The sequence below is a fragment of the Salvelinus namaycush genome, chromosome 26 (assembly GCF_016432855.1).
Source record: "Salvelinus namaycush isolate Seneca chromosome 26, SaNama_1.0, whole genome shotgun sequence".
NCBI lineage: Eukaryota > Metazoa > Chordata > Actinopteri > Salmoniformes > Salmonidae > Salvelinus > Salvelinus namaycush.
In genome coordinates this window covers 5554856-5582408 of record NC_052332.1, presented here as the reverse complement: position 1 = coordinate 5582408, position 27553 = coordinate 5554856, and the positions used below count along the sequence as shown (strand labels likewise).

Below are 27553 nucleotides of genomic sequence, written 5' to 3'. Positions count from 1 at the left end.
ATTTTCAAGCCTTGAGACATGGATTGTGTATGTGTGCCATTCAGAAGTTGTATGGGCAAGACAAAATATTTAAGTGCCTTTTGAAAGGGGTATGGTAGTAGGTGCCAGGCGCACCGGTTTGTGTCAAGAACTGCAACGCTGCTGGGTTTTTCACACAACAGTTTCCCGTGTGTATCAAGAATAGTCCATCACCCAAAGGACATCCAGCCAACATGACAACTGTAGGAAGCTTTGGAGTCAACATAGGCCAGCAGAAATAAGGCTGTTCTGATGGCAAAAGGGAGGGGGGGGGGGGGGGGGGCAACTCAATATTAGGAAGTCATCCTTAATGTTTGTACACTCAGTTTATAGATAGACACAAGTTAACAACTCCTTGCAGGACGAATATTGGTTGTGTGTTTGAGAGGCATGGGAAACAGGCCACAGTCATAACAGCAGGATATCACTTTACACAATACAGTACTGTAGGTGCACGACTGTTTCTGGCCACCAGAGGGAGTCACAGTGCAGTGTTTCTGAGATATGAGAGACTTCCTCATGGGAACAGTCTCAGAAAACCCAGATCCAGTCACATGTCAAGAATGATTCTGATGGGTAGGTAAGTGTGCAAGATGAGTTTCAGTTTCACAGAGGAGTAAAGACATAGCATAGGCCTAATCCTGAGATGTAGGCTAGTAAACTACCCGTCTACACCACAGGCCGTGTCTACACTCGACACTTACATGTGACTTCTGCTATCAGAATATGAATATCGTATTGAAAAGACGGGTCGAGACGCACAAGAGTCACATTGTGGTCTGATTGTGTTCAGGTCTGGCTGCACACCTCAGGAGGTGGTCAGGGATGCATCGTGTGTGGATTTCTCCTCAGTCTGGACACAATCAGGCTTCTGAAAGTGCAGAAATTGGGCGACATCATCAGCACTCCGCCCACAAGCCTCCAGAAAACATGTTTTTGGAGCGAGGCACCTTTTCATTATAGAGTTGGAGGAAATGCGTTCCTAGCGTGTGAGGAACGTGTTTGCTGGCCTTGTAAATTCTAGCCAGCTAGCTAGTATTTAGAACAGTTATTGTTTGTTGGACTAGAGCTATGTTAACCAGTTTGGGGTGCGGAGAGGTAGAGGGACATGAACAAAGGCAAAAATATATACTTTTTTTTTGTTAAGGAGCTCAGGTCATGCTTTCAACTTACTCTTGGCATTCTATCTACTATTAAAATTGGGTAGTGTATCAGCAGTTTTCCTCGTCATGTCACTCATTGCAGACCTTAGAGAGCTACACTGAACAAAAATATAAACGCAACATGGAAAGTGTTTGCCCCATGTTTCATGAGCTGAAATAAAAGATCCCCGAAATGTTCCATTTGCACAAAAAGCGTATTTCTCTCAAATTTGTGCACAAATTTGTTTACATCCCTCACAGGTGTGGCATATCAAGAAGCAGATTAAACAGCATGGTCATTACACAGGTGCACCTTGTGCTGGGGACAATAAAAGGCCACTCTAAAGTGTGCAGTTTTGTCAGATGTCGCAAGTTTTGAGGGAGCGTGCAACTGGCATGCTGACTGCAGGAATGTCCACCAGAGCTGTTGGCAGAGAACGATTGTTAATTTCTCTACCACAAGCCGCCTCCAACGTCATTTACTCAATGTATTTTGGTGAGTACAAAAGGCTGTGGAGAAAGTAGATGAATATTGCAGCATTTCATATCACCCAGGAGGGAACACGATCTGGTTAAACCAACCTAAGGAATTACAGTCCCTTTTAGCTCTCCTCAGCACAGAGAATTTGCTGTGGAAGGTGTCTGCAGCCACACCATAGACTGTAAAACACTGGCCTAGTGGACTGCATAACTGTAGTGTCTAAACCATAATAAGACCTTAATCCTACTTTGCTAATTCCTCTCACACCTTGAGATGTCTTGCATTGTGTCTGAGCTCTAAATTTATAACCTCATCTTCTAAAATGTTGGTGGAATTCTACAGGAATTCCACTGCTTACCTTCAGGCCAGGTTGGCCCACACAAAAATGTGATCATCACTTTTTCACTCATGCCACCCTTTCATCATTGGGGAACCAGTGCTTCCCCTAGGATTTTTTTCAGCAGCGGTGGCAGGCTTAGGGGGAAATGTGCTGCTGCTAAATACATGTAGGGGAAACACTGGTTTTAAGTTATAAATATACTGAACAAAAACATAAAACACAGCATGCAACAATTTCAAAGATTTTACTGTTACAGTTCATATGAGGAAATCTAAATGCATTAGGCCCTAATCTATGGACCATTCTTGATACACACAGGAAACAGTTTAGCTTGAAGAACTAAACCAGAAGAGTTGCAGTTCTTGACACACTAACCGGTGCGCCTGGCACCTACTACCATACCCCGTTCAAAGGCACTTTATATTTTGTCTTGTCCACCCTCTGAATGGCACACATACACAATCCATGTCTCAAGTCCTAAAAATCATTTTTTAACCCGTCTCCTTCCCTTCATCTACACTGATTGCAGTGGATTTAACAAGTGACGTCAATAAGGGATCATAGCGTTCACCTGGTCAATCGATGTCATGGAAAGAGCTGGTGTTCCTAATGTTTTGTACACTCAGTGTACAAGTCAAGTAATTGATTAAATACAACACTGGCTCCCTCTACAGCAAATAAGTTGTCTAGCCCTAGTCTCACAATTATCTGAACCTACTTTAAGTGATTGATTGACTTGAGAATGTCATTTGGTTACTAATGAAAATGTGAGCATGTTGGCAAATGTGGTTGAAGATAGAAGGCCAAAAAAAATATGGAAAATGGGTTCCATAAAGTCTTGAGAAACTTCCGTGTGTGAAACATCTATTGATGTCAATGGCAAAAGGGTGTACAATCTTGAGATGCGTGTGAATCTCAAGTTAGGGTTAGGCTATGAACGAATGCCAAATAACAAGTCAAACAGAAAATCCCCAACATTTCATTTGCATAACCATTGAACCGGAAGACTGAAAACAACCGAGACTGAGAGCACTGAGAGAGAACCAGACTGAACATGAAATATTTTAACAGACGGTTAACTCGAAAAAGGTTAACTCGAAAAAAGAGGGTTGAGTAACTTTGAAAGTAAGCCTCGAGATTCAAATTCACCTCTGTGATGAGAAGAACAACATTGGGTTAAAAGGCTCAAAATGAGGGTGAGTGGAACTAAGAAAACCCCAAACCACATAGCCTGGTTACAACCACCGTTAGCACATGACATAGCACAAAACAGATGTGGAACCAGGCTAACCAACAACGTACCTTTCTCTGATGAAATCAGTAAGTTCCTTGGAGGAGATTTGGCCATGCTTCATGTTATGGTAGAGAACATCAAATCCATTGTTTTTATCGCCCTGAGGTAAAAAGATAAAATAAATAAAAACAACAACAAACAGATGGTTAGTAAACTGAAATACCAGTAAGCCTAAATCCACTGAGAACATCAAACATCAAACGCTCTATAGTGTTCCCTTGAGTTAAGCGTTTCCTCCATGCTTTACCGCGCGGGCATTCTCCACTATCAGCGCTCTCATGGTCTGCATGGCTGTCAGCTGCATCCTCAGCAGCCTTGACTGGTCCACCATAGTCATCCTGGCCATAGTGTTCAGGTTCTACTATGCTCCCTATACAGTTCTATGCTCGCTAACAGAGTTCTATGGTCCCTAGAATACTTCTAACGGTCCCTGTACGATTCTATGCTGCCTAAAACATTTCTACAATCTCCATACATTAAGTACGTTCCCGAATAACGTTGACGGAGCAGGTTGACGATAGGTCTTCAACGGTCAGACTGTGTAGATAGTGGCCCCATCTGTGACAGTGGATGATAGTGTTTGTTTGTGTGGTCAGTAACCATCACTACTCTGGAGAAGGGTGTTCAGTTGCACCACGGCCATTAAAAAAGGCATTAAAAATGCATCACTAGGGCTGTGACGGTCATGGAATTGTGGAGGCTGGTAACTGACCAGGCAAATGGCCACGGTTTTCGTAATAACTGCACCGCGACCGCCCCGCCTCTGTTTTGGTAAATAGCTGAGGGATGGGGCTGGAGAACTGTAACAACTACCAGGAACTACTGTTCCTGGGGTCCAGCAACATTACGGCACTTAAATACTATTTAAAACATTACATCACATAACACTTTTCACAGCACATTAAGTGTGTTCCCTCAGGCCACGACTCTACTATCACATATCTACAATACAACATCCATGTGTACGTGTGTGTAGAGTGCGTGTCTTGTGTGTGTCTGTGTGTCTCTTCACATTCCCCACTGTTTCATAAGCTGAATTTCTATGTGGCATGTCTTGTGGGGTATGAATGGGTGTCTGAGCTGTGTGCTAGGAGCTTAAAAACAGACAGCTCAGTGCATACAACATGTCAACACTTGTTACAAAAACAAGTAGTGACGAAGTCAATCTCTCCTCCACTTTGAGCCATGAGAGATTGACATGCAAATTATTAACGTTAGCTCTCTGTGTACATTTGAGGGCCAGCCGTGCAGCCCTGTTCTGAGCCAATTGTCATTTTTGAGGTCCCTCTTTGTGGCACCTAACCCACACGACTGAACAGTAGTCCAGGTGCGACAAAACTAGAGCCTGTTGTTAAAAAGGCAGAGCAGCGCTTTACTATGGGCAGACCTCTCATAGACAGTTAAAATAAGCTTGTGAGACATTTCGGGGTTTTTCTCTTCAAGAATCAATGGCTAAATGTGTATATATATATATATATATACACACAGATAATGAATATAAAAGTTCAAACTGTTTTGAGTAGTAGGTCTAAATAGTAGAGCTAAAGTGACCAGGTATCTATTCAACATATTCAGAGCACAGGTGTACCCGTGTGGGGAAGCGGCTCCTCACCTAAAGACATTCTGGTTTGATCATATACACACTGAAGGTATTTCTTCCCGTTATTTAGTGAAGAGCAAGTTGTGTTTTGTCTATGTAGCCTATTTATTAATTCAGTCACTTACAAACCTTCAACAGTTCTAAGATAACTTATCCACCATCTCAAACCTCGACAGCAAACTGTTTGTATTTTTAATTATTTATTTATTTCAATTGGCTGAGCTCTAATGGATGTGGCTAATTGACACAGCTGATTTTAACTGTGGTAATTAGGTCGCCTGCCATTTCAAATAGGTGTCCCCAAATGTCTGTTAAGCTAGCTGAGCCTCGGTTTTAAAGTTGCCAATGTATTATTCATGGTTAACTTGCGCTGGAAATGCAGTTTTAAAATAAACACAGTACTTTTGAACAGTTCTAATCTCGACCTTTGTTTTAAGCATTAAGTAGTTGAATAAGGCCAGCTCTTTCACAATACGGCCGAATCATTAACTCTATTCACAGCATAGGAGACAATGGGGCTGACACGGTAACACTGCTAATGTACCTCAAATACCAAACAGACGGAGAAAGAGCACAGGGTAGGCCAGCATTAGAAATAGACTGAACTAAAATATTAACGCAACATGTAAAGTGTTGGTCCCATGTTTCATGAGCTGAAATGAAAAAATCCCAGAAACGTTCCATACGCATTAAAAGCTCATTTCTCTCAAATGTTTTGCACAACTTTGTTTACATCCCTGTTAATGAGCATTTCTCCTTTTCCAAGATAATCCATCTACATGACAGGTGTGGCATATCAAGAAGCTGATTAAACAGCATGATCATGGGGTCCTCCCGAGTGGCGCAGTAGTGGTCTAAGGCACTGCATCGCAGTGCATGAGGCGTCATTACAGACCTGGGATCGATCTGAGGCTGTGTCACAACTGGTCATGACTGGGAGTCCCATAGGGCGGCACACAATTGGCCCAGCGTCGTCTGGGATAGGGGAAGGTTTGACTGGGGGGGGGGGGCTTTACTTGGCTCAACGCGCTGTAGCGACTCCTTGTGGTGGGCCGGGCACCTGCAGGCTGACTTCGCCTCTGACAAATTGGTGCAGCTGGCTTCCGGGTTAAGCGGGCAGGTGTTAAGGAGCGTGGTTTGGCGGGTCATGTTTCGGGGGACGCATGACTCGACCTTCGCCTCTCCCGAGCCTGTTGGGGAGTTGCAGCGATGAGACAAGATCGTAATTGGATATCACGATATTGGGAAGAAAAGGGGGGGTAAAATACACCACAAAAAAAACTGCATGATCATTACACCTTGTGCTGGGGACAATAAAAATGTGCAGTTTTGTCACACAATGCCACAGATGTCTCAAGTTTTGAGGAAGCGTGCAATTGGTACGCTGACTGCAGCAATGTCCACCAGAACTGTTGCCAGATAATTTAATGTTCATTTCTCTACCATAAGCTCCCTCCATCGTCGTTTCAGAGAATTTGGCAGTACATCCTACCGGCCTTACAATCACAGACACATGTAACTACGCCAGCCCAGGACCTCCACATCTGGCATCTTCACCTGCGTGTGAAATCCATAGTTTATGGCCTAATGAATTTATTTCAATTGACTGATTTCCTTATATGAGCTTTAACTCAGTAAAATCGTTGAAATTGTTTATATTTTTGTTTAGTATATTCCCAAAATAGACTACATGTGCAAACTTCCCTGAGCCGAAATAAACAACAAACTTCACTGTGCCAAAAGTATAAACACCGCTTTCCCAACCTCGTGCTTTCCTCTGAATAGTAGGCTATGGTTTAGGGAAGTTCAATGGTCGTTCGAGGAATACCTTACAGTGCCATAATTTTACCCCTACACATTATGGAGGTCAAACACAAAACTGACCTAAGATCAGGTCTTCGAGGCAACTTCCTCCTGCAGCAAAGGGCTATCCTGTTGCAGAGCCTAGGTCTGTCCAACAGAGGGCAGAAATTAGCAAGCTCATCCCAGCGCACACAACGCATGTGGACTTCCTAGTGTCCTGCAGGCTTTGGAACTGCCAATCGGTGGTAAACAAGGATGAGTTCATCTCAGCCTTTGTCACCTTAAAGTCCCTAGACTTTCTGATGGAGACATGGATTACCCCATGAGAACAATGCTACTCCAGCTGACCTCTCATCATTTATGTGTTCTCTCATAGTCCGAGAGCATCTGGTCGTCGCGGTGATGGCACAGGGCTACTAATTTCTCCTAAACTGAGACGTTCTATTTTCCCCCTTCTCTCACCTGTCAATTTGAATTCCATGCGGTCACTGTCACTTGTACACTCAAGATTTGAGATCCATGTTAACTACAAAGTAGCTTATGCCTACCTGGCAAAATGATTATCAACATCATGATAATTTGCATCTATTCAATGGCAATTTGTTTTGCAAACTCTGTAATCACGTGAGCACTACAGAAACATTACTAACCAAACACCAGTCTCTGGCTGGTGCACACTTGCATTAAAGGGTAACTACACCCTAAAATGAAAATGCATTATATTTCTCCCAGGCCTCAAAAGTGGTCTTCTGATGTGGTTTAAGCATTGTTGTGAACTTAGAACAACCCGCTTGATGCTAGGACAGCAGAGTCTCTGCCCATCTTCTGAAAACAGCTGAAACCTTACCTCTTCAAAGAGAATCTTAAATAAGACAATTTGTACAAATTAATAAAAAATGAAAACTCGAGTCAATAAGTAGTCAACCCCTTTGTTACGGTCAGCCTAAATAAGTTCAGGAGTAAAAACTTGCTTGACAAGTCACATAATAAATTGCATGGACTCCATAAGTGTTTAACATGATTTTTGAATGACTACCTAATCTCTGTACCCCACACATCCAATAATCTGTAAAGTCCCGCAGTCGAGCAGTACATTTAAAATACAGATTCAACCACAAAGACCAGGGAGGTTTTAGAATGGCTCTCAAAGATGGGCTCCTATTGGTAGATGGGTAAAAAAAAAAAGCAGACATTGAAAATCCCTTTGAGCATGGTGTACAATACAATTTGGATGGTGTATCAACACCCAGTCACTACAAAGATACAGGTGTCCTTCCCAACTCAGTTGCTGGAGAGGAAGGAAACTGCTCAGGGATTTCACAATAGCCAATAGGGACAGTTACAGAGTGTAATGGTTGTGATAGGAGAAAACTGAAGATGGATCAACAACATTGTAGTTACGCCACAATAAAAACCTAAATAACCGAGTCAAAAGAAGGAAGTGTGTAGAGAATAAAAAATATGACAAAACATGCATCCTATTTGCAATAAGGCACTAAAGTAAAACTGCAAATAATATGGCAAAGTAAATAACTTCACATCCTGAATACAAAGAGTTATGTTTGGGATATATCCAACCCAACACATCACTGAGTACCACTGTTGCATGGTGGTAGCTGCATCATCTTTTGGGTATGCACAGTTGTGTAAAGTACTTAAGTAAAAATACTTTTAAGTACTACTTAAGTAGTTTGAGGTATCTGTACCTTATTATTTATATTTTTGACAACCTTTACTTCACTACATTATGTACCTTTTACTCCATAAATTTTCCCTGACACCCAAAAGTACTCGCTCCATTTTGAATGCTTGGCAGGACAGAAATGGTCCAATTCATGCACTTATCAAGAGAACACCACTTGTCATCTCTACTGCCTCTGATCTGGCAGACTCACTAAACACAGATGCTTTGTTTCTGAATGATTTCTGAGTTATGGAGTGTACCCCTGGCTATCCTTAAATACATTTTTAAAAACACGAACAAATGTGCCATCTGGTTTTCTTAATATAAGAAATTTGAAATGATTTATAGTTTTACTTTCGATACTTAAGTATATTTCAAACCAAATACTTTTAGACTTTTACTCAAGTAGTATTTTACTGGGTGACTTTCATTTCATATTAAGTTATCTTTACTTTTACTCAAGTATGACAATTGGGAACTTTTTACACCACTTGGTATGCATGTAATCGTTAAGGAATGGGGATTGTTTCAGGATAAAACAGAAATGGAATAGAGCTAAGCACAGGCAAAATCCTAGAGGAGAACCTGGTTCAGCCTGCTTTCCAACAGACACTGGGAGACTAATTCACCTTTCAGCGGGACAATAACCTAAAACACAAGGCCAAATACACACTGGAGTTGCTGACCAAGAGTTCAGTGAATGTTCCTGAGTGGCCTAGTTACCGTTTTGACTTCAAAATATATGGCAAGACTTGAAAATGGCTATCTAGCAAAAACAACCAACTTGACAGTGCTTCAAGAATTTAAAATGAAAGTGCAAATATTGTACAATCCAGGTGTGCAAAGCTCTTAAAATACTTACCTAGAAAGACCTACAGCTATAATCACTGCCAAAGGTGATTCCAACATGTATTGACTCAGGAGTGTGAATACTTATGTAAATTTGATATTTCAATTTAAGAAAAAGTGCTAACATTTCGAAAAACATGTTTTCACTTTGTCATTATGGGGTATTGTGTGTAAATTGGTGGGGATTTTTTTTTATTCATTCTGAATTCAGGCTGTAACACAACAAAATGTGGAATAAATCAAGGGCTAGGAATACTTTCTGAAGGCACTGTACAGATTCAGTTCTTTATGTCTGACAAGTAGTATGGAGCTGCGTCTCGGTCAGGTTTTCGGTTAGCCGGCAATTTCAGGCTTTTGGCCGATAAATACAACTTGTGATGTTCAAATAATCCCATTTAGAAATAATGCCTTTTATTCATTAATGGAAATACCAGTCGATGGAAATCCATTTGACCGTCATGCTTATTGGTCTATAGGTTAATTTGCATAATTTATTTTACAACCATCACACAAACAGAGCCTATATTTTTCTCAGCTGTTTGCTGCTGGAGTAAAACATGTGCTTTTATAAGCCCATTTATTGCGCAACAATTCTAAATGCAATCATGTGTTAAAAAAACAGTTTTTGCTGCACGATGATAAAAATCTCAAAGTTAAAAGTCAACCAATGCGAGATCAACCAGCCTCTGCAATAAGGACACATTGATACACAGTGATCCAAAGAAATGGAGGTCTGGAACTCATAGCCTATGCAACACTAGGCCAATAACTTCTATTGCTCTTTCACACCAAGGAATGGTGATTATCGAGGGGGAGAGTGCTGTAAAGATTTTTCAAATAGTTTACTGTGAGGAGCTATAGTTTTATTATATAATTCGGAATGGATGTAAAAAAAACAACACTTTCCTACATTTTGGCGCAGCAGGCCAGGTACTTCTATAAATGCTCAGGCGCACGGACTCCCTCAACATTACGAGGACAGGGAAACCAGACACACGCTCATTGCTCACATGGAGCACTCCAAACAAAAGACAATGAAAAAAATGCACAAATCTCGTAAATGATGGTATGAAATAATCTAAAACTTGTTTCTCACAAGTGTAGCAGGTTGTGAACTCTGCAAACCACGTGTATTGTGTGTAGGCCAGTGACAAAAAAAACTAATTTTGATCTATTTTAAATTCAGGCTGTAACACAACAAAATGTGCAAAAAGTCAAGGGGTGTGAATACTTTCTGAGGAACTGTATGTCCCATCCTACATTCTGATATTACCAGGTTGACCTGCATTAGGTGATGAAACATATATATTTTCTAAGGGCACCCAATGTTAAAGGGAAAGTAAACCCAAATGACAAAATATGACATATTGGTTTCCTTACCCTGTAAGCAGTTTATGGAGAATGTATGACAGAAACCAATTCTTTGGTTAAACCATCAACCCTGGCACAACATAGATATGAAATACCCTCATTCGTCCATCTGTGCACCAGCTGTGATTCACCTCATCTGAAATAACCCTTGACTGCCACACAGCCACTTCCTGGTTGCGTCCTCAACAGGGCCACACTTTGTATCGGCGTCATACATCATCATCACACCCCGCTGTGCTCATTTAACACATGGCTTCATTTAATTCATTCATATCGTGTGCCCCCTCCTACCTATCCCCTCCGAGAGGTCAAGGGTCATGCAAGGCGCATTCCAAATGAAACGAAAGAGAGAAAAAGGAAAAGCATAAAGACATCTCTGCAGTGCCCTGTAGTTTCCTGCAGACAGGACAGCATTGGTCTGAAATAGACTTCCTGTTACAGTGTTGTTATTTAAACCAGTCCAGTCGGTGTCTGAAATGTCACTGCACAGGGCTCTAGTCAAAAGTAGTACAGCTCTGTGGCTATAATCAATAGTATGACTTTAGCACATGACTCACACGCCATGCTTTACATACCCTAGGCTAACAGCTGCAAGCTATGTCCACTGTCTGCTACCTACTGTAAAGACCGTGGCTGTCCCAGACCTTAGTCACCGCAATGACTAGATACCAAGAGAGCTACAGAGAGTGAGAGACAGAGGCAGAAAAAGAGAGAAATTAAGATTGTATTTTTTACTGACAGAGAGAGAGAGGGAGAAAGAGTCGGAGACAAAATAAAACTCCAAACAAAATGTTTACAGCAACAGGAAGGGCTAATATTATGTGCCACTGGAATGCAGCAGTATAGAAAAGAAAATGAATACTAAAGCGAAATAAAAACAATCCCAGGAAACAGGTCTGGGCGTTCTTTGCTTTTTCCACCCCACCAGTACAATGCCCCATAGTGACTCGCAGTCACACACATTCTATACAAGGGAAAGCTGTCATGGTTATGAGTCTGAAAACAAGTGTGCTGTGTTGTAACACTACTTACTCAGTGATACTAGGAGACAGGAGTGCCACATGGCTCTCGACTTTAAATGCCCCATTTGGAGACTTATTGACCGAGGCTCTGGTGTAGAGTGATTCAAATTCTAATCACACATTGTGAAATTCAAGGCCAGTCATTACTCTTGGCCTGGCAGTAAGTGGCCCGTTAAGACTGCCCTCCACCCCAGTGAAAGATAACCTGTGGAGGGGTTGGCACGTGCATATCAATCGATGCCTCTGTGGAGCGAGACTAGAGATGTCCACAATGTCCAATTGAAAGAGCTCAAAGCTTCCCAAGAACTGAGAGAGAGAGAGAGAGAGAGAGAGAGAGAGAGAGAGAGAGAGAGAGAGAGAGAGAGAGAGAGAGAGAGAGAGAGAACGAGAGAGAGATCACTTTAATAAATGTACCCATTTACCCAAATATAATCAATAGGCCTATTCAAGTTGTGTCGATGATTAGCAACTGATGCAGTACAACATGCTACTTTTACGCCGCGTAAAAGAATGGATTCTGTCATGTTTTCCATGCCAAACGCAGTAGAATATTGTTTTGCCAGTGAGAGACCAGACCATGGAATCCGCTGCTATGCTTCTCTGCTACAGTCAGCAAACAAACATTGGCCTTAGTTAGACAAAAGTAGGCAAGAGTATAACCATGCGAGAATTCGACAAATTAAGACTGCACGGAGTGTGTACGTGCACAAGCATACGTGCGAACGTGTGTATTTCTACTGGGAACACTGGTTTCACTCACACAGACAGCTAGCCAGGTGGGGAGATAGTGACCTCGAGCTAAATTGTCGTAATGGCTCTCGGTCTCTCATACTCATGTCTCACTTAGAGCGTCACTCAAACTACCTCTGTACGTCTCGCGTTAGTTCACAACTAACTAGCCTACATTCTCTAATGAGTGGAAATTCATTGAGGCATTTTTGCTAACAAACAAAAGACAACATGTACCGTACCTTACACATACAGTCGTCAATAGGCCCTAGTGGGAAAAGTAGCACACACATTATGCAATTGACATTTCCATCAGTTAGCCTATGGTGCCGCACTATCAATTCAGGGGACACAACTTTGGCTTTAGAAGTGGGCGGGGACTTCATACCCGACTACCCAGAGGCATCCGCATGGTCCTAAAGTGCACTGTTGCCTCATTTTGTGTCACATTCCAATGATAAAACGGGGGGGGGGGGGGAAACATGCAGTGGAAGTTGCGCCTCTGCCATCAGTGCACGGACCACTGACGAGAGATCAGCCAAATGTAGCAACACCTCAAATGTCAACAACTCCCTCAATGCTTCTAATCTCATGACGTGTTCAACGGTTGCCAGCTAAACATTGTTTTAATGTCACATACACAAGCACAGTGAAAAGCATTTAGTCCGTTCCAATATCATATGTACAATGTGCAGTGATACTGGAGTGACAGAGGTGCATTACATGACCAAAAGTATGTGGACACCTGCTTGTCGAACATCTAATTCTATAATCATGGGCATTAATATGGAGTTATTCCCACCGTTGCTGCTATAACAGCCTCCACCTTTCTGGGAAGGCTTTCCACTAGATGTTGGAACATTGCTGTGGGGACTTGCTTCCGTTCAGCCACAAGAGCATTAGTGAGGTCGGGCACTGATGTTGGGGGATTAGGCCTGGCTCGCAGTCGGGGTTCCAATTCATCCCAAAGGTGTTCAATGGGGTTGAGGTCAGGGCGCTGTACAGGTCAGTCAAGTTCTTCCACAACGATCTCAACAAACCATTTCTGTATTATCCTTGCTTTGTACACAGGGGCATTGTCAGGCTGAAACAGGAAAGGGCCTTCCCCAAACTGTTGCCACAAAGTTGGAAGCACAGAATCGTCTAGAATGTCATTGTACGCTCTAGCGTTAAGATTTCCCTTCACTGGAACTAAGGGGCCTAGTCCGAACCATGAAAAACAGCCCCAGAAAATGATTCCTCCTCCAACAAACTTTACAGTTGGCACTATGCATTAGGGCAGGTAACATTCTCCTGGCATTCGCTAAAACCAGATTCGTCTGTCGGACTGCCAGATGGTGAAGCGTGATTCATCACCCCAGAGAATGTGTTTCCACTGCTCCAGAGTCCAATGGTGGCGAGCTTTGCACCACTCCAGCCAAAACTTTGCGATTGGTGATCTTAGGCTTGTGTGCGGCTGCTTGGCCATGGAAACCCATTTTATGAAGCTCCGGACGAACAGTTATTGTGCTGACTTTGCTTCCAGAGGGAGTTTGGAACTCGGTAGTGAGTGTTGCAACTGAGGACAAACGTTTTTTTACACGCTACGAGCTTCAGCACTCTGCAGTCCCGTTCTGTGAGCTTGTGTGGCCTACCACTTCGTGGCTGAGCCGTTGTTGTTCCTAGACGTTTCCACTTCATAATAACAGCACTTACAGTTGCCTGGGAAGGTCTAGCAGGACAGACATTTGACAAACTGTCTGATGAGCTCTTCAGTAAGGCCATTCTACTGCCATTGTTTGTCTATAGAGATAGCATGGCTTTGTGCTCGATTTTATACACCTGTCAGCAATGGGTGTGGCTGAAATAGCCAAATCCATTCATTTGAAGGGGTGTCCACAGTCAGAAGTTTACATACACTTTGGTTGGAGTCATTAAAACTTGTTTTTCAACCACTCCACAAATTTCTTGTTAACAAACTATAGTTTTGGCAAGTCGGTTAGGACATCTACTTTTTACAATTTTTCCAACAATTGTTTACAGACAGATTATTTCACTTACAATTCACTGTATCACAATTCCAGTGGGTCAGAAGTTTACATACACTAAGTTGACTGTGCCTTTAAACAGCTTGGGAAATTCCAGAAAATTATGTCATGGCTTTAGAAGCTTCTGATAGGCTAATTGACATTATTTGAGTCAATTGGAGGTGTACCTGTGGATGTATTTCAAGGGCTACCTTCAAACTCAGTGCCTCTTTGCTTGACATCAATCGAAAATGAAAATAAATCAGCCAAGACCTCAGAAAAAAAATTGTAGACCTCCACATGTCTAGTTCATCCTTGGGAGCAATTTCCAAATGCCTGAAGGTAACACGTTCATCTGTACAAACAATAGTACGCAAGTATAAACACCATGGGATCACGCAGCCGTCATACCGCTCAGGAAGGGGACACGTTCTGTCTGTTTGGCCATAATGACCATCGTTATGTTTGGAGGAAAAAGGGGCAGGCTTGCAAGCCGAAGAACACCATCCCAACTGTGACGCACGGGGGTGGCAGCATCATGTTGTGGGGGTGCTTTGCTGCAGGAGGGACTGGTGCTCTTCACAAAATAAATGGCATCATGAGGCAGGAAAATTATGTGGATATATTGAAGCAACATCTCAAGATATCAGTCAGGAAGTTAAAGCTTGGTCACAAATGGGTCTTCCAAATGGACAATGACCCCAAGCACACTTCCAAAGTTGTGGCAAAATTGCTTAAGGACAACACAGTCAAGGTATTGTAGTGACCATCACGAAGACCTGACCTCAATCCTATAGAAAATTTGTGGGCAGAACTGAAAAAGCGTGTGCGAGCAAGGAGGCCTACAAAACTTTTCTCAGTTACGTCATCTCTGCCAGGAGGAATGGGCTAAAATTCCCCCAACTTATTGTGGGAAGCTTGTGACGTTTGACCCAAGTTAAACAATTTAAAGTCAATGCTACCAAATACTAATTGAGTGTATGTAAACTTCTGACCCACTGGGAATGTGATGAAAGAAATAAAAGCTGAAATAAATCATTCTCTCAACTATTATTCTGACATTTCACATTCTTAAAATAAAGTGGTGATCCTAACTGACCTAAGACAGGGAATTTTATTAAGATTAAATGTCAGGAATTGTGAAAAACTGAGTTTAAATGTATTTGGCTAAGGTGTATGTAAAGCTTCCGACTTCCACTGTATCTACACTACAGGTATAAAAGTATAGGGGTAATGTGACTAGGCATCAGGATATAGTGACTAGGCATCAGGATATATGATAAACAGAGTAGCAGCAGCGTAAATTTAGACACAAAACATGTCAAATATCCTATATCCACATGTGGCAGATGTTATAATCCTAATCAAACACCATGCTCCTTTATGTCGTGTGAAATGTGTCTGGCTTTCCAATATATGTATTCCATTCTATGCCAATAGGAGGCCTCCATTCTGCGCCAATATAACACATGTAACCACAACGTTCCATATCCTGAGGAAGTCATTTGTTTATGGCTGAATTGCTGCTTATGCAATGGATAGCATTAGAACATGTCTCTTCCACCTCCACCTTCTACTACACTAACTCTACAGTATTTCCATTTCTCTACCTACCATTACAGACCATTAAGAGGTGTCGGTGTGTGTTTGCACACCAGACGTGGCGATTGTGTGGTTTTGCAGAGCCTTATGCAGGGAGAGACAGCACAGAGCTCAACTCTGATGATCATGAATTAGTGCTCATTTCAGTCACTTAGAAAATCGTGCATTAGTTTTAACAAGAGCTGGCCTGTGCTAGAGGTCTTCACAGATCCACCCGTACCCGAATACCCGGATCCAGAATTCTAAATAATGTCACGGGTCCTGGTCAGATCTGACTGTCAAGAGTCTGTGAAATTTTAACTGATTTGTCCGGAAGGACCCATACAGATCCAAATGCTGCAGTGTGGGGTCGGGGTGGGGTGGGGGGGAAGAGACGGAGAGAGAAATGATATCATTTATGCTACTGCTCTTTGCTTTTCATGAGTGGCGAGTGTAGCTTGTTGTTGGTCAATTATAAGTCATCAAAGCGGCAATAGGCCACAGTCATAGAGCTTCTGTGTGGGGCAAACGTTAGGGGATAAATCAATGGAAGATGGAATTAAAATTATGGAATTAAAAGAAAGATAGGCTACAACGACCAAGATCAAACAGGTCGCCTGCTACTGTATATTCTAAATGGAGTTGTTGTTTGTAACTGTAGGACGAGAAAGTGCATGCAGCCCCAATTAGCCGAGCTATCTAGCTAGCTTAACTAGCTTCTCCGGGTTTCATTACAGTCAAGACATGTAGCTACTACGTAATCATAGTGGATGATAAATAACCTAGCTATGGCGGGTATTAGTCTACTATAGCGCGAGTCGGCTTGGTTGATTGCTGTCTCTCGTCTCTCCCTCCCTCCTCCCGGTTCCCTGTGTCACTCGCTCACACTCACGGTAGCCTATACACACAGCGGCCCCTGCTAGAGCATCACCTCACTCTGCCGCCTCTCCCTCGCGCTTTATCAGCTCTGGTTAATAAAGACGCTTTTTTTTTAATGGAATTTTCTGCTGCTTCCCGCACTCGGATCAGGTCTGATCATGTATATATATATAGAACAGGTTTAGTTGTCCTCGGATCCATTCTGGTCTCTATATTTTACAAATGAATTGATGCATATCGATTACGGATGGGAATGCCCCAGGTCCATCTGTCTTTCTGGCCTCAAACAGAGAATGTGTAATGTGTTCCATTTGCTTTTGGTAGAACAAATTATGCTAAACTAGATCTTTATTGGAAATAGCACCAATCTTCACATTTGAGCCAAGCACAAAATGTACACAATGACGAATAACATGGATTTAAGCAATTAGCCACCAGACCAGAATATGTATCCTCGTCTAAACTCCATGATATGATTTGATTTGTGAGATGTTGGAAAAACACAACACGGTTTATTTTGCCCATTCAAACAAATACAGCTGAAATCCTAAAAGCTACTCCCTAAATCATCATTGGTCATCACTGTATAAATAAATGAGGCAAAGAGTGCAATCTCTGGTTCTCTTCAGTCCCACTAGGCTTGGCCAGGGAACTTTGTTTTGTACATTTAGATCAAATAATATCAGATCAAATGTTCACATATCCTTTGATTATTCAGTAGTGGAAACTTCAGTGATGAAGCCAAAAGAAGCCTTGGAGCAGATAGTTGGCCAACGATACTTATAACCCAGGTGGACACTCCCACACTGGCCAAGTGAAAGCTATGAAAAAACATCCTTGTCTGTACAAACTCACTAAGGCTTTTAGTATGTGTGACAGCTTAACAAGTCTCTCTCCAGACAGATATTGTAAAAGGTTTCCCCTCTGTAAATGGGTGGGAGGCAGGGAGGGAGCCCTCGGGAGAGCAAGAGAGCTCTCCTCAACACGCGCGTGTGTGTGTGTGTGTAAACCCAAACGCCCTTGTGACATCATCAGAATGTCTGCCTGCCGACGGCGCTGAGGATCACGTGACTAGAGAACGCCTGTGAGGCGAGCAGAGCAGCAGCACGCAGGTCTGTCACAACATGTCAAACCAACAGTAACTCACTGACTCACACTGGACCGGAGAGATTCATGGTTAAGTAAGTACACACAAGGTTGTAGTGTAAACTCACATTAGGTTCGCTATGACTGCAAGAAGCTAGGACAGATGGGCAGTATCTGTAAGGCCTTCTCCTCAATGTCATGACATTTGGTATTTTATTAGGATCCCCATTAGCTGTTGCAAAAGCAGCAGCTACTCTTCCTGGTGTCCACACAAAACATGAAACATAATACAGAATATCAATAGACAAGAACAGCTCAAGGACAGAACTACATACATTTTTAAAAAGGCACACGTAGCCTACATATCAATACATACACAAACTATCTAGGTCAAATAGGGGAGAGGCGTTGTGCCACGAGGTGTTGCTTTATCTGTTTTTTGAAACCAGGTTTGTTGTTTATTTGAGCAATATGAGACGGAAGGAAGTTCCATGCAATAAGGGCTCTATGTAATACTGTACGTTTTCTTGAATTTGTTCTGGATTTGGGGACTGTGAAAAGACCCCTGGTGGCATGTCTGGTGGGATAAGTGTGTGTGTCAGAGCTGTGTGTAAGTTGACTATGCAAACAATTTGGGATTTTCAACACATTAATGTTTCTTATATAAAAGAAGAAGTGATGCAGTCAGTCTCTCCTCAACTCTCAGCCAAGAGAGACTGGCATGCATAGTATTAATATTAGCCCTCTGATTACAATTAAGAGCAAAAAGTGCCGCTCTGTTCTGGGCCAGCTGCAGCTTAACTAGGTCTTTCGTTGCAGCACTGGGACCACACGACTGGACAATAATCAGGATTAGACAAAACAAGAGCCTGCAGAACTTGCTGCGAGGCGAGCAACTACCATTTAGACCTATATTTTACCGCTGTCTCCACCACACCCCATTCGTAATCAAGCATTCTGTTGGCAGAGGAATAGTTGCCTTTCCAAGTTGCTCCCAAGCACAAATGTCTATAGGGCCAGGAGTTTTCCTCACAACGTGACCCGACGAGGAACAACTCCGGGCACAAGTTATTGACCTAATTTGGGAGGTAAAAGATAAATTGACTCAACTCAAGAGTAGCCGTTCCCTGCGGAACCCACGTTTCCCAACTCAATGTTGACCTACACCTCCCAACCCCCAGATACCAGGGGAGAACGAAAAGATTCCTCCAACTGTCATATGGCTAGGCCCATCTCTGATGAGCTCAACACCGAATCTCATGGCCATAACCCAAAACAACAACAAATTCTCCTATATTCCTCTCCACAGAGCGAGAGAGTCAGGGGTCGGAGTTAGGAGCTATCCTCTATCTAGCATGACATTTTGTGATGACCTCATATTCAACGCTCAGTGGAAGAAGACAAACAAGAGGCAAGACAAACAAAGGCAGCCATTTATTATTTGGACAGTGGCTCTTTACAGTGAGGGAGCGGGCAGAATGGTAATGTTACTAGGCCAGGTGTCTCATCTCACCATGTTTCATCACATATTGGATGGATGGAGTGATTTGAAACTACATCTGAGGCTAATCAAAGTAAAAACCCAAACCAATGTCAACAGTCATTTTTTAGAACATTCTCGGTGTGTTTCAGTGTGTACAAATTATGTGGATGTGTGTGTCCCTAGGACAGCTTTCTCCTTCCTGGTGTGTGGTCTAATAACTTCCCACTAGGCTCCCTTCCCTTTCCACTGGTACACACACACACACACACACACACACACACACACACACACACACACACACACACACACACACACACACACACACACACACACACACACACACACACACACACACACACACACACACACACACACACACACACACACACACACACACACACACACGAGAAATATGTCCCAGGGCTGTTGGCTCTATTAACACTCTTTGCTTATCGCGGTGCCATCTTATTGTCCCATGAAACGCTGAGGGGGACAGACACAAGCCCTGCCTCCACACAACACTGGTTTAGTGGACTATAGAGAGCTACAGTGCTCTCTCAACCCAACCTGCTGATCCACTGACAGACAGTTCACTTGGAGGGCAGTAGGCTACATGCCTGGCTTGGGGTACAGTCACATTCAGTAGGTTGAGACATATTGAAATAGCAGACCGAAATCTACTGTTTAGAGCCGACACAAAGCTATTCCACACGATAGAGAGCCATGTCTGTTCTGCACAATACATGTCTATCTGAACATTATTGAATACGCTCCTGGTTTAGATGGAGTCTACTGTACACGAACACAATGCATTATGCATGCAAACAAACGCAACAAAAAAAAAACACAGCAGACTGCAAACAATACTGAATATTGTACATTTTACATTTTTTTTTACATTTTAGTCATTTAGCAGACGCTCTTATCCAGAGCGACTTACAGTAGAGTGCATACATTTTATTACATTTTACATACTGAGACAAGGATATCCCTACCGGCCAAACCCTCCCTAACCCGGACGACGCTATGCCAATTGTGCGTCGCCCCACGGACCTCCCGGTTGCGGCCGGCTGCGACAGAGCCTGGGCGTGAACCCAGAGACTCTGGTGGCGCAGCTAGCACTGCGATGCAGTGCCCTAGACCACTGCGCCACCCGGGAGAGACCCTTGTACTGTTTCAGTACAGCTGCAACTGTACTATACTATTGACTGTTGGGTAGAAACTATTAAAATCAGAATGGAAAGAGGGAACAGGTTCATTCAAAATGGGAAGCATAGCAGTAACACAGTAGACACTACACTGTGTTTCCTGCATTCTTAAAAACACTTGTTTGTTTAGCTGAGGGAAGAGATGCTGCCATGTCAACATTTGAAATTCAGGGCATGTGCATGGATGGATGATGTCCAAGAGTCGGTGAAAATATCTGTGTGTGTGTGTGTGTATAAGAGAGAGTGTGTGTGTGCCCAGCGTCCCACATAGTTCATGACTTGATTTCTCTTGTAAATGATTTGATTTCTCTCTAGAGAAACGACACGCTGGGCTTGCGGAAAAAAAACTACAACTATAAATGGAGTTCAATTAATTGAACCGGCGTCAGTTTCTTTTGATTGTGTGGCAAGACATAATCAAAGCCGTTCAACCTGAGAAATAAACCTTGAACTTCAGAGTGCTTGTGATGTGGCAGAGTAAAAATACACCTTGCGGTCTTCATTCTTTCTCTCTAAACCTGATTTCCTACCATCATATACCGGTTTCTCTAGTCTAGTAAGTTGAAGTACATCAAAACATATATTTTTTTTAATTCTTCCAAGAAATCAGCGGTGGTATTTAGCCTATATATTTTTTTATTTTATTTAACCTTTATTTAACTATGCAAGTCAGTTAAGAACAAATTCTTATTTACAATGAAGGGCTACCCCGGCCAAACCCTAACCCGGACGACGCTGGGCCAATTGTGCGCCGCCCTATGGGACTCCCAATCACAGCCGGTTGTGATACAGCCTGGAATCTAACCAGGGTCTGTAGTGACGCCTCTAGCACTGAGATGCAGTGCCTAACATGCTGACCAAACCGGACACGCGCGTGCGGACAGGTCGAAAAGCAGTAAACATTTATGTCAATTTAGCTAGCTAGCTTGCTCTTGCTAGCTAATTTGTTCTGGGATATAAACATTGGGTTGTTATTTTACCTGAAATGCACAAGGTCCTCTACTCCGACAATTAATCCACAGATAGGAATTCAGTTTACCGTTTTTTTCTCGTCATCTCTCCTCCTTCCTCAGGCGTCTTTATCTTATTTTGGACTTAATATGCCGGTTGGCAACCAACTTTACAGCATTACTACAACCTACTGGAGAGTGGACCTAAGTTCATCTTCCAATCACCCACGTGGGTATATGCTTCTAAAAGCCAATGAGGAGATGGCACGTGGGTATATGCTTCTAAAAACCAATGAGGAGATGGCACGTGGGTATATGCTCCTAAAAACCAATGAGGAGATGGCACGTGGGTATATGCTCCTAAAAGCCAATGAGGAGATGGCACGTGGGTATATGCTTCTAAAAGCCAATGAGGAGATGGCACGTGGGTATATGCTTCTAAAAGCCAATGAGGAGATGGCACGTGGGTATATGCTTCTAAAAACCAATGAGGAGATGGCACGTGGGTATATGCTCCTAAAAACCAATGAGGAGATGGGAGAGGCCGGACTTGCAGCGCGCTGAGCGTCACAAATAGAGACGATTTCTATTTAGCGCCTGGCCACGCAGACGCTCGCGAGCAGTGTGGGTGCAATGATTGAATAACATGTATGTGTACATTTATTTTGCAACGCTCGAGCATGCGACGTGTCTGGTCTGGTCAGCATGTTAGACCGCTGCGCCACATCAGGTTTAGTCCAATTGTCTTGAGTGACTTGAAAATGATCAGTTGTATGAATTACTTAAGTAAAAATACTTTAAAGTACTACTTACAGTAAGTCATTTTTGGGGGTATCTGTACTCTACCATTTATATATTTGGCAAATTTTACTACACTACATTCTGAAATAAAATAATGTACTTTTTTCTCCATACATTTTCCCAAATGTACTTGTTACATTTTGACAGGAAAATGGTCCAATTCACACACTTATCAAGAGAACACCCCTGGTCTTCCCTACTGCATCTGATCTGGCGGACTCACGAAACACAAATGCTTCATCTGTAAATTATGTCTGAGTGTTGGAGTGTGCCCCTGGCTATCTGTCAATAACAAACAAGAAAATTGTGCAGTCTGGTTTGCTTAATGTAAGAAATTTGAAATTATTTATGCTTGTACTTTTTATACTTAAGTACATTTTAGCAATTCCTTTTACTTTTGATACTTAAGTACTTTTAAACCAAATACTTTTAGACTTTTCCTCAGGTAGTATTTTACTGGGTGACTTTCACGTTTACTTAAGTCATTTGCTATTAAAGTATCTTTACTTTCACATGACAATTGAGTACTTTTTCCACCACTGAAAGTGAACAATCAGTTGTGTAGCCTACTATTAGCGTAGGCACACAGTCATCCTCCTCCTTCCTCTCCTTGTACTATTATATGGCAAAGTAAAAATACACTTTGTGCTCTTCACTCTGAACCCAATTTCCTTGTATCATATACCCATTGCTCTAGTAGATACAAATATATATCAAAGGTCTTCAAAAAGTCTGTGGTGTGTGTGTGTGTGTTTTACATCATCTTCATCAAGACGAGTTCTACTGTCATCAACAAAGCCTTATTGATAGCGTTCAACCAGTCACAGCCGATATCAACCTACTGTATCACAGACTTCTGGCCTCTTTCCTCTCCACTGTACTTCTCCATCTCAGCAGGACCTCATTTCTGGGTCTGGTTAGTCCAGCTGACTGTTGTGATTGTTATGAAACAGAACAGAGGCGACGCACCCTGACCGCTACTTCCTTATGATCTCAACAAACATCTGTGGAATGCGGCCCCAAACACCAGCGATTACACACCACATGCACTGTCACTGTCCGTCTATGCCCTTCAACAGGGACATGCTGATGTCATGTTATGGGAGGGTTACTGTATATGTGTGTGATGTACAGTAGGCATGGGGGGGAGACAATATCAAAGTCCATTGTCATAAAGTCTAGGCTGTCAAAGTAGCAGGTGGCTGCACTACCCAGCAGATCCAACACCTTACGCTTGCTTTCATCTGCACTACATGGTAAGGCCGTTTGCTTAAATTAAGACACTGCGGAGCCGGTGCGAGATATGGCTTGGAAAACGTACCTCAATCGAGGGATGAGAAATCTGTTGTACTCCAAATTGTCCCACTATCCCAAATGTTACACAGAGAAGATTGAACGACTACTAAAAAACAAAAACTAAAGCAGGAAGCACCAGTAACTCTGTCAATAAAAAAGTGGTCAGATGAAGCAGATGCTAAGCTACAGGACTGCTTTGCTAGCACAGACTGAAATATGTTCCAGGATTCTTCCAATGGCACTGAGGAGTACACCACATCAACAAGTGTATCGAGGATGTCGTCCCCACAGTGACCGTACGTACATACCCCGACCAGAAGCCATGGATTACAGGCAACATCCGCACGGAACTAAAGGGTAGAGCTGCCGCTTTCAAGGTGCGGGACTCTAACCCGGAAGCTGATAAGAAATCCTGCTATGCCCTCCGACAAACCATCAAACAGGCAAAGCGTCAATACAGGACTAAGAATTAATTGTACTACACCGGATCCGATGCTCGTCGGATGTGACAGGGCTTGCAAACTATTACACACTACAAAGGGAAGCACAGCCACAAGCTGCCCAATGACACAAGCCTACCAGACGAGCTAAATTACTTCTATGCTCGCTTCGCAGCAAGTAACACTGAAACATGCATGAGAGCATCACCTGTTCTGGACAACTGTGCGATGACACTCTCGATAGACGATGTGAGTAAGACCTTTAAACAGGTCAACATTCACAAGGCCGCAGGGCCAGACGAATTACCAGGAAGTGTAATACGAGCATGCGCTGACCAACTGGCAGGTGTCTTCACTGACATTTTCAACTTGTCCCTGACAGTGTCTATACTACCAATATGTTTCAAGCAGATCACCATAGTCCCTGTGCCCAAGAACACGAAGGTAACCTGCCTAAATGACTACCAACCCGTAGCATTCACGTCTGTAGCCATTAAATGCTTTGAAAGGCTGGTCGAGGCATCAACACCATTATCCCAGAAACCCTAGACCCACTCCAATTGGCATAACGCCCCAACAGATCCACAGATGATGCAATCTTGATTGCGCTCCACACTGCCCTTTCCCACCTGGACAAAAGGAAAACCTATGTGGGAATGCTATTCATTGACTACAGCTAAGGGTTCAACACCATAGCACCCTCGAAGCTCATCACTAAGCTAAGGACTCTGGGACTTAACACCTCCCTCTGCAACTGGATCCTGGAGTTCCTGACCGGCCGCCCCTAGGTGGTATGGGTAGGTAACAACACATCCGCCACGCTGATCCTCAACACGGGTGCCCCTCAGGGGTTTGTGCTCAGTCCCCTCCTGTACTCCCTGTTCACTCATGACTGCATGACCAGGCACGACTCCAACACCAACATTAAGTTTGCTGATGACACAACAGTGGTAGGCCTGATCACCGACAACGATGATACAGCCTATAGGGAGGTCAGAGACCTGGCCGTGTGGTGCCAGGACAACAACCTCCCCCTCAATGTGATCAAGACAAAGGAGATGATTGTGGACTACAGGAAAAGGAGGACCCAGCACGCCCCCATTCTCATCGATGGGGCTGTATTGGAGCAGGTTTTTGCATGAGTCCTCAGATCCTTAAAAAGTTATACAGCTGCACCATCGAGAGCATCCTGACTGGTCGCATCACTGCCTGGCATGGCAACAGCTCGGCCTCCGACCACAAGGCACTACAGAGGGTAGTGGGAACGGCCCAGTACTACACTGGGGCCAAGCTTCCTGCCATCCAGGACCTCTATACCAGGTGGTGTCAGATGAAGGCCCTAAAAATTGTCAAAGACTCCAGCCACCCTAGTCATACTGTTCTCTCCGCTACAGCACGGCAAGCGGTACCGGAGCGCCAAGTCTAGGTCAAAAAGACTTCTTAACAGCTTCTCCACCCAAGCCATAAGAATCCTGAACAGCTAATCAAATGTCTACCCAAACTATTTGTATAGCCCCCCCCCTATTTTACGTTGCTGCTACTCTCTGTTTATTATCTATGCATAGTCACTTTAATAACTCTACCTACATATACATATGTACATATTACCTGGACTAACCGGTGCCCCCGCACATTGACTCTGTACCGGTACCCCCTGTATAGAGCCTCGCTATTGTTATTTTACCGCTGATCTTTAATTATTTGTAACTTATATATTTTTTTTATTACTTATCACTTATTTTTCTTAAAACTGCATTGTTGGTTAAGGGCTTGTAAGTAAGCATTTAACTTTAAGGTCTACATCTGTTGTATTCGGCGCACGTGACAAATACAATTTGATTTGATTAAAAATAAACATTGTAGACCTTATGGGAAAGGCCTTCATACGACATAATCGATTAAATTGAACTAGCTTCAGTCACAATGTAGCCACGTCAAAACAGAACCGATCGCTCAGGGAGAATTCATTATGTTTCAACTTATGCAGTAACGGAAACTGCAACATTGTAACCATTCTTACTCAGACAAACGTTGCAACACCGTAGCACCTTAGGTAACATAAGCCTGCATCGAACTTATTAAAACATCTGGACTCACTGAAACATCAGTATGGAAGAAACTGACGAGTAGGGATTGTGAATGACAATGACAAAGGTCCAATCATTTCCACGGGAAAGACCATAAACATTCCAAGACACTCCTTAACAGCCAATTGACTGCACGATAGGTGGATTCAATTCAGCGGTCATGTTAGATATCATTCAGAGGCCCAATCCCCGGGGTGACAAAATAATATTCGCCGAGAAAAGTAGCGGGGGTGACATTGTGTTGACCCAGATCCTTCAATTTCACCTGAAAGATCACGCATAAATCTGGTTGAAGCGAATAATATATTTGTTAATGTCTTTGTCACATCCACTTGCGGGACTTGGGCTAAACAATTTAGCCTACTAACCCAGACAAAAAAAAGCAGAACCTACCCAGAAATTCTCTAGGAAGTAGGGCGTTATCATCTTGGTTTCTTCTTCTTTCCTCTCTTCAACTATATTCTTGTTTAATTTAAATTCAGGCAATTGCTCCGCCGTTCTCCGTTTCCGTTGTTTGCCTTTTGCTCCTTTTCCCTGCGCTCCTCTTCTCCCTCCCCACCTCAGACTCCACCTCCTTTCGAAAGCGAAAGGCAACTGAATTCAATCTTTCTCCTCCAAAAATTCAGAGACGAAGAAACAGCGCCACCCATGGTGGGAAGAAAAACAGCAGTTTCTGTTCTGTACTGATATTCTAGAATGGTTCTAGAATTAGACTGAACATATTTTTTTACTTGTTTTATTATTATGAACACAATACAAAAAACTGAAATATACAAACAAAAGTACATAAACCTAACAGACAGGGGTATTACATATCAATATTCATTTTCAATTTGTTAAAATATTTTATGGTGCATATTGCTTTTTTGTTTTTACATTTACTGATCATTTCAAAATAATATTTAAATTCTATCTTAAATAATGTGAAGAGGGGTTTGTTCTCTGCCCACTTCATTTTATGGATAAAGAATCTTCCATGAAAGATAAACAAATGAACAATGAAAGTTAAATCAGGGTCTATATCATTTGGATCAAAATAAAACATAATATCAGAGTCTCTCAGATTAACATCGTTTCCAGGCGGTGTTACGTTTCCATCGTTTCTTATAAAATGAAATCGTCTAATTCACTCCAAAATCTTCTGGCATAAGAACAGTCCCAAAATAAATGGTCAAGAGTTTCTGGGTCACAACCACAAAATACACATTTGTTATCAATAGCTATTTTAAATCTGTGTATAATAAAAGGTCTTTACAGGGTAGATTCTATGAATGAGTTTGTATGATACTTCTTTCACCTTATTAGATATACAATATTTACCAGACAACAACAAAACTTTGTTCCAATTAATTTGTCCTAGGGCTGTATTCCAGTTCATTTTAGCAGAGGGAATAGTAACATAT

General features: G+C 42.6%; 1 protein-coding gene across 5 annotated transcripts in view; it reads right to left on the bottom strand.

Annotated features, from left to right (window-relative positions):
• fcho2 (FCH and mu domain containing endocytic adaptor 2) overlaps nt 1-26710 on the bottom strand; it is a 95481-nt gene extending 68771 nt beyond the window's left edge. For all 5 annotated transcript variants that reach the window (XM_038964555.1, XM_038964556.1, XM_038964559.1 and 2 more), the window contains exons 1-2: nt 26544-26710; nt 3284-3375 (exon numbers count right to left, since the gene is read on the bottom strand). In XM_038964555.1, the coding sequence (XP_038820483.1) occupies nt 3284-3375; nt 26544-26576 (125 nt within the window). In that variant the 5' untranslated portion in view covers nt 26577-26710. The remainder of the gene's footprint in view (nt 1-3283; nt 3376-26543) is intronic.
• Nucleotides 26711-27553: the final 843 nt, after the last annotated feature.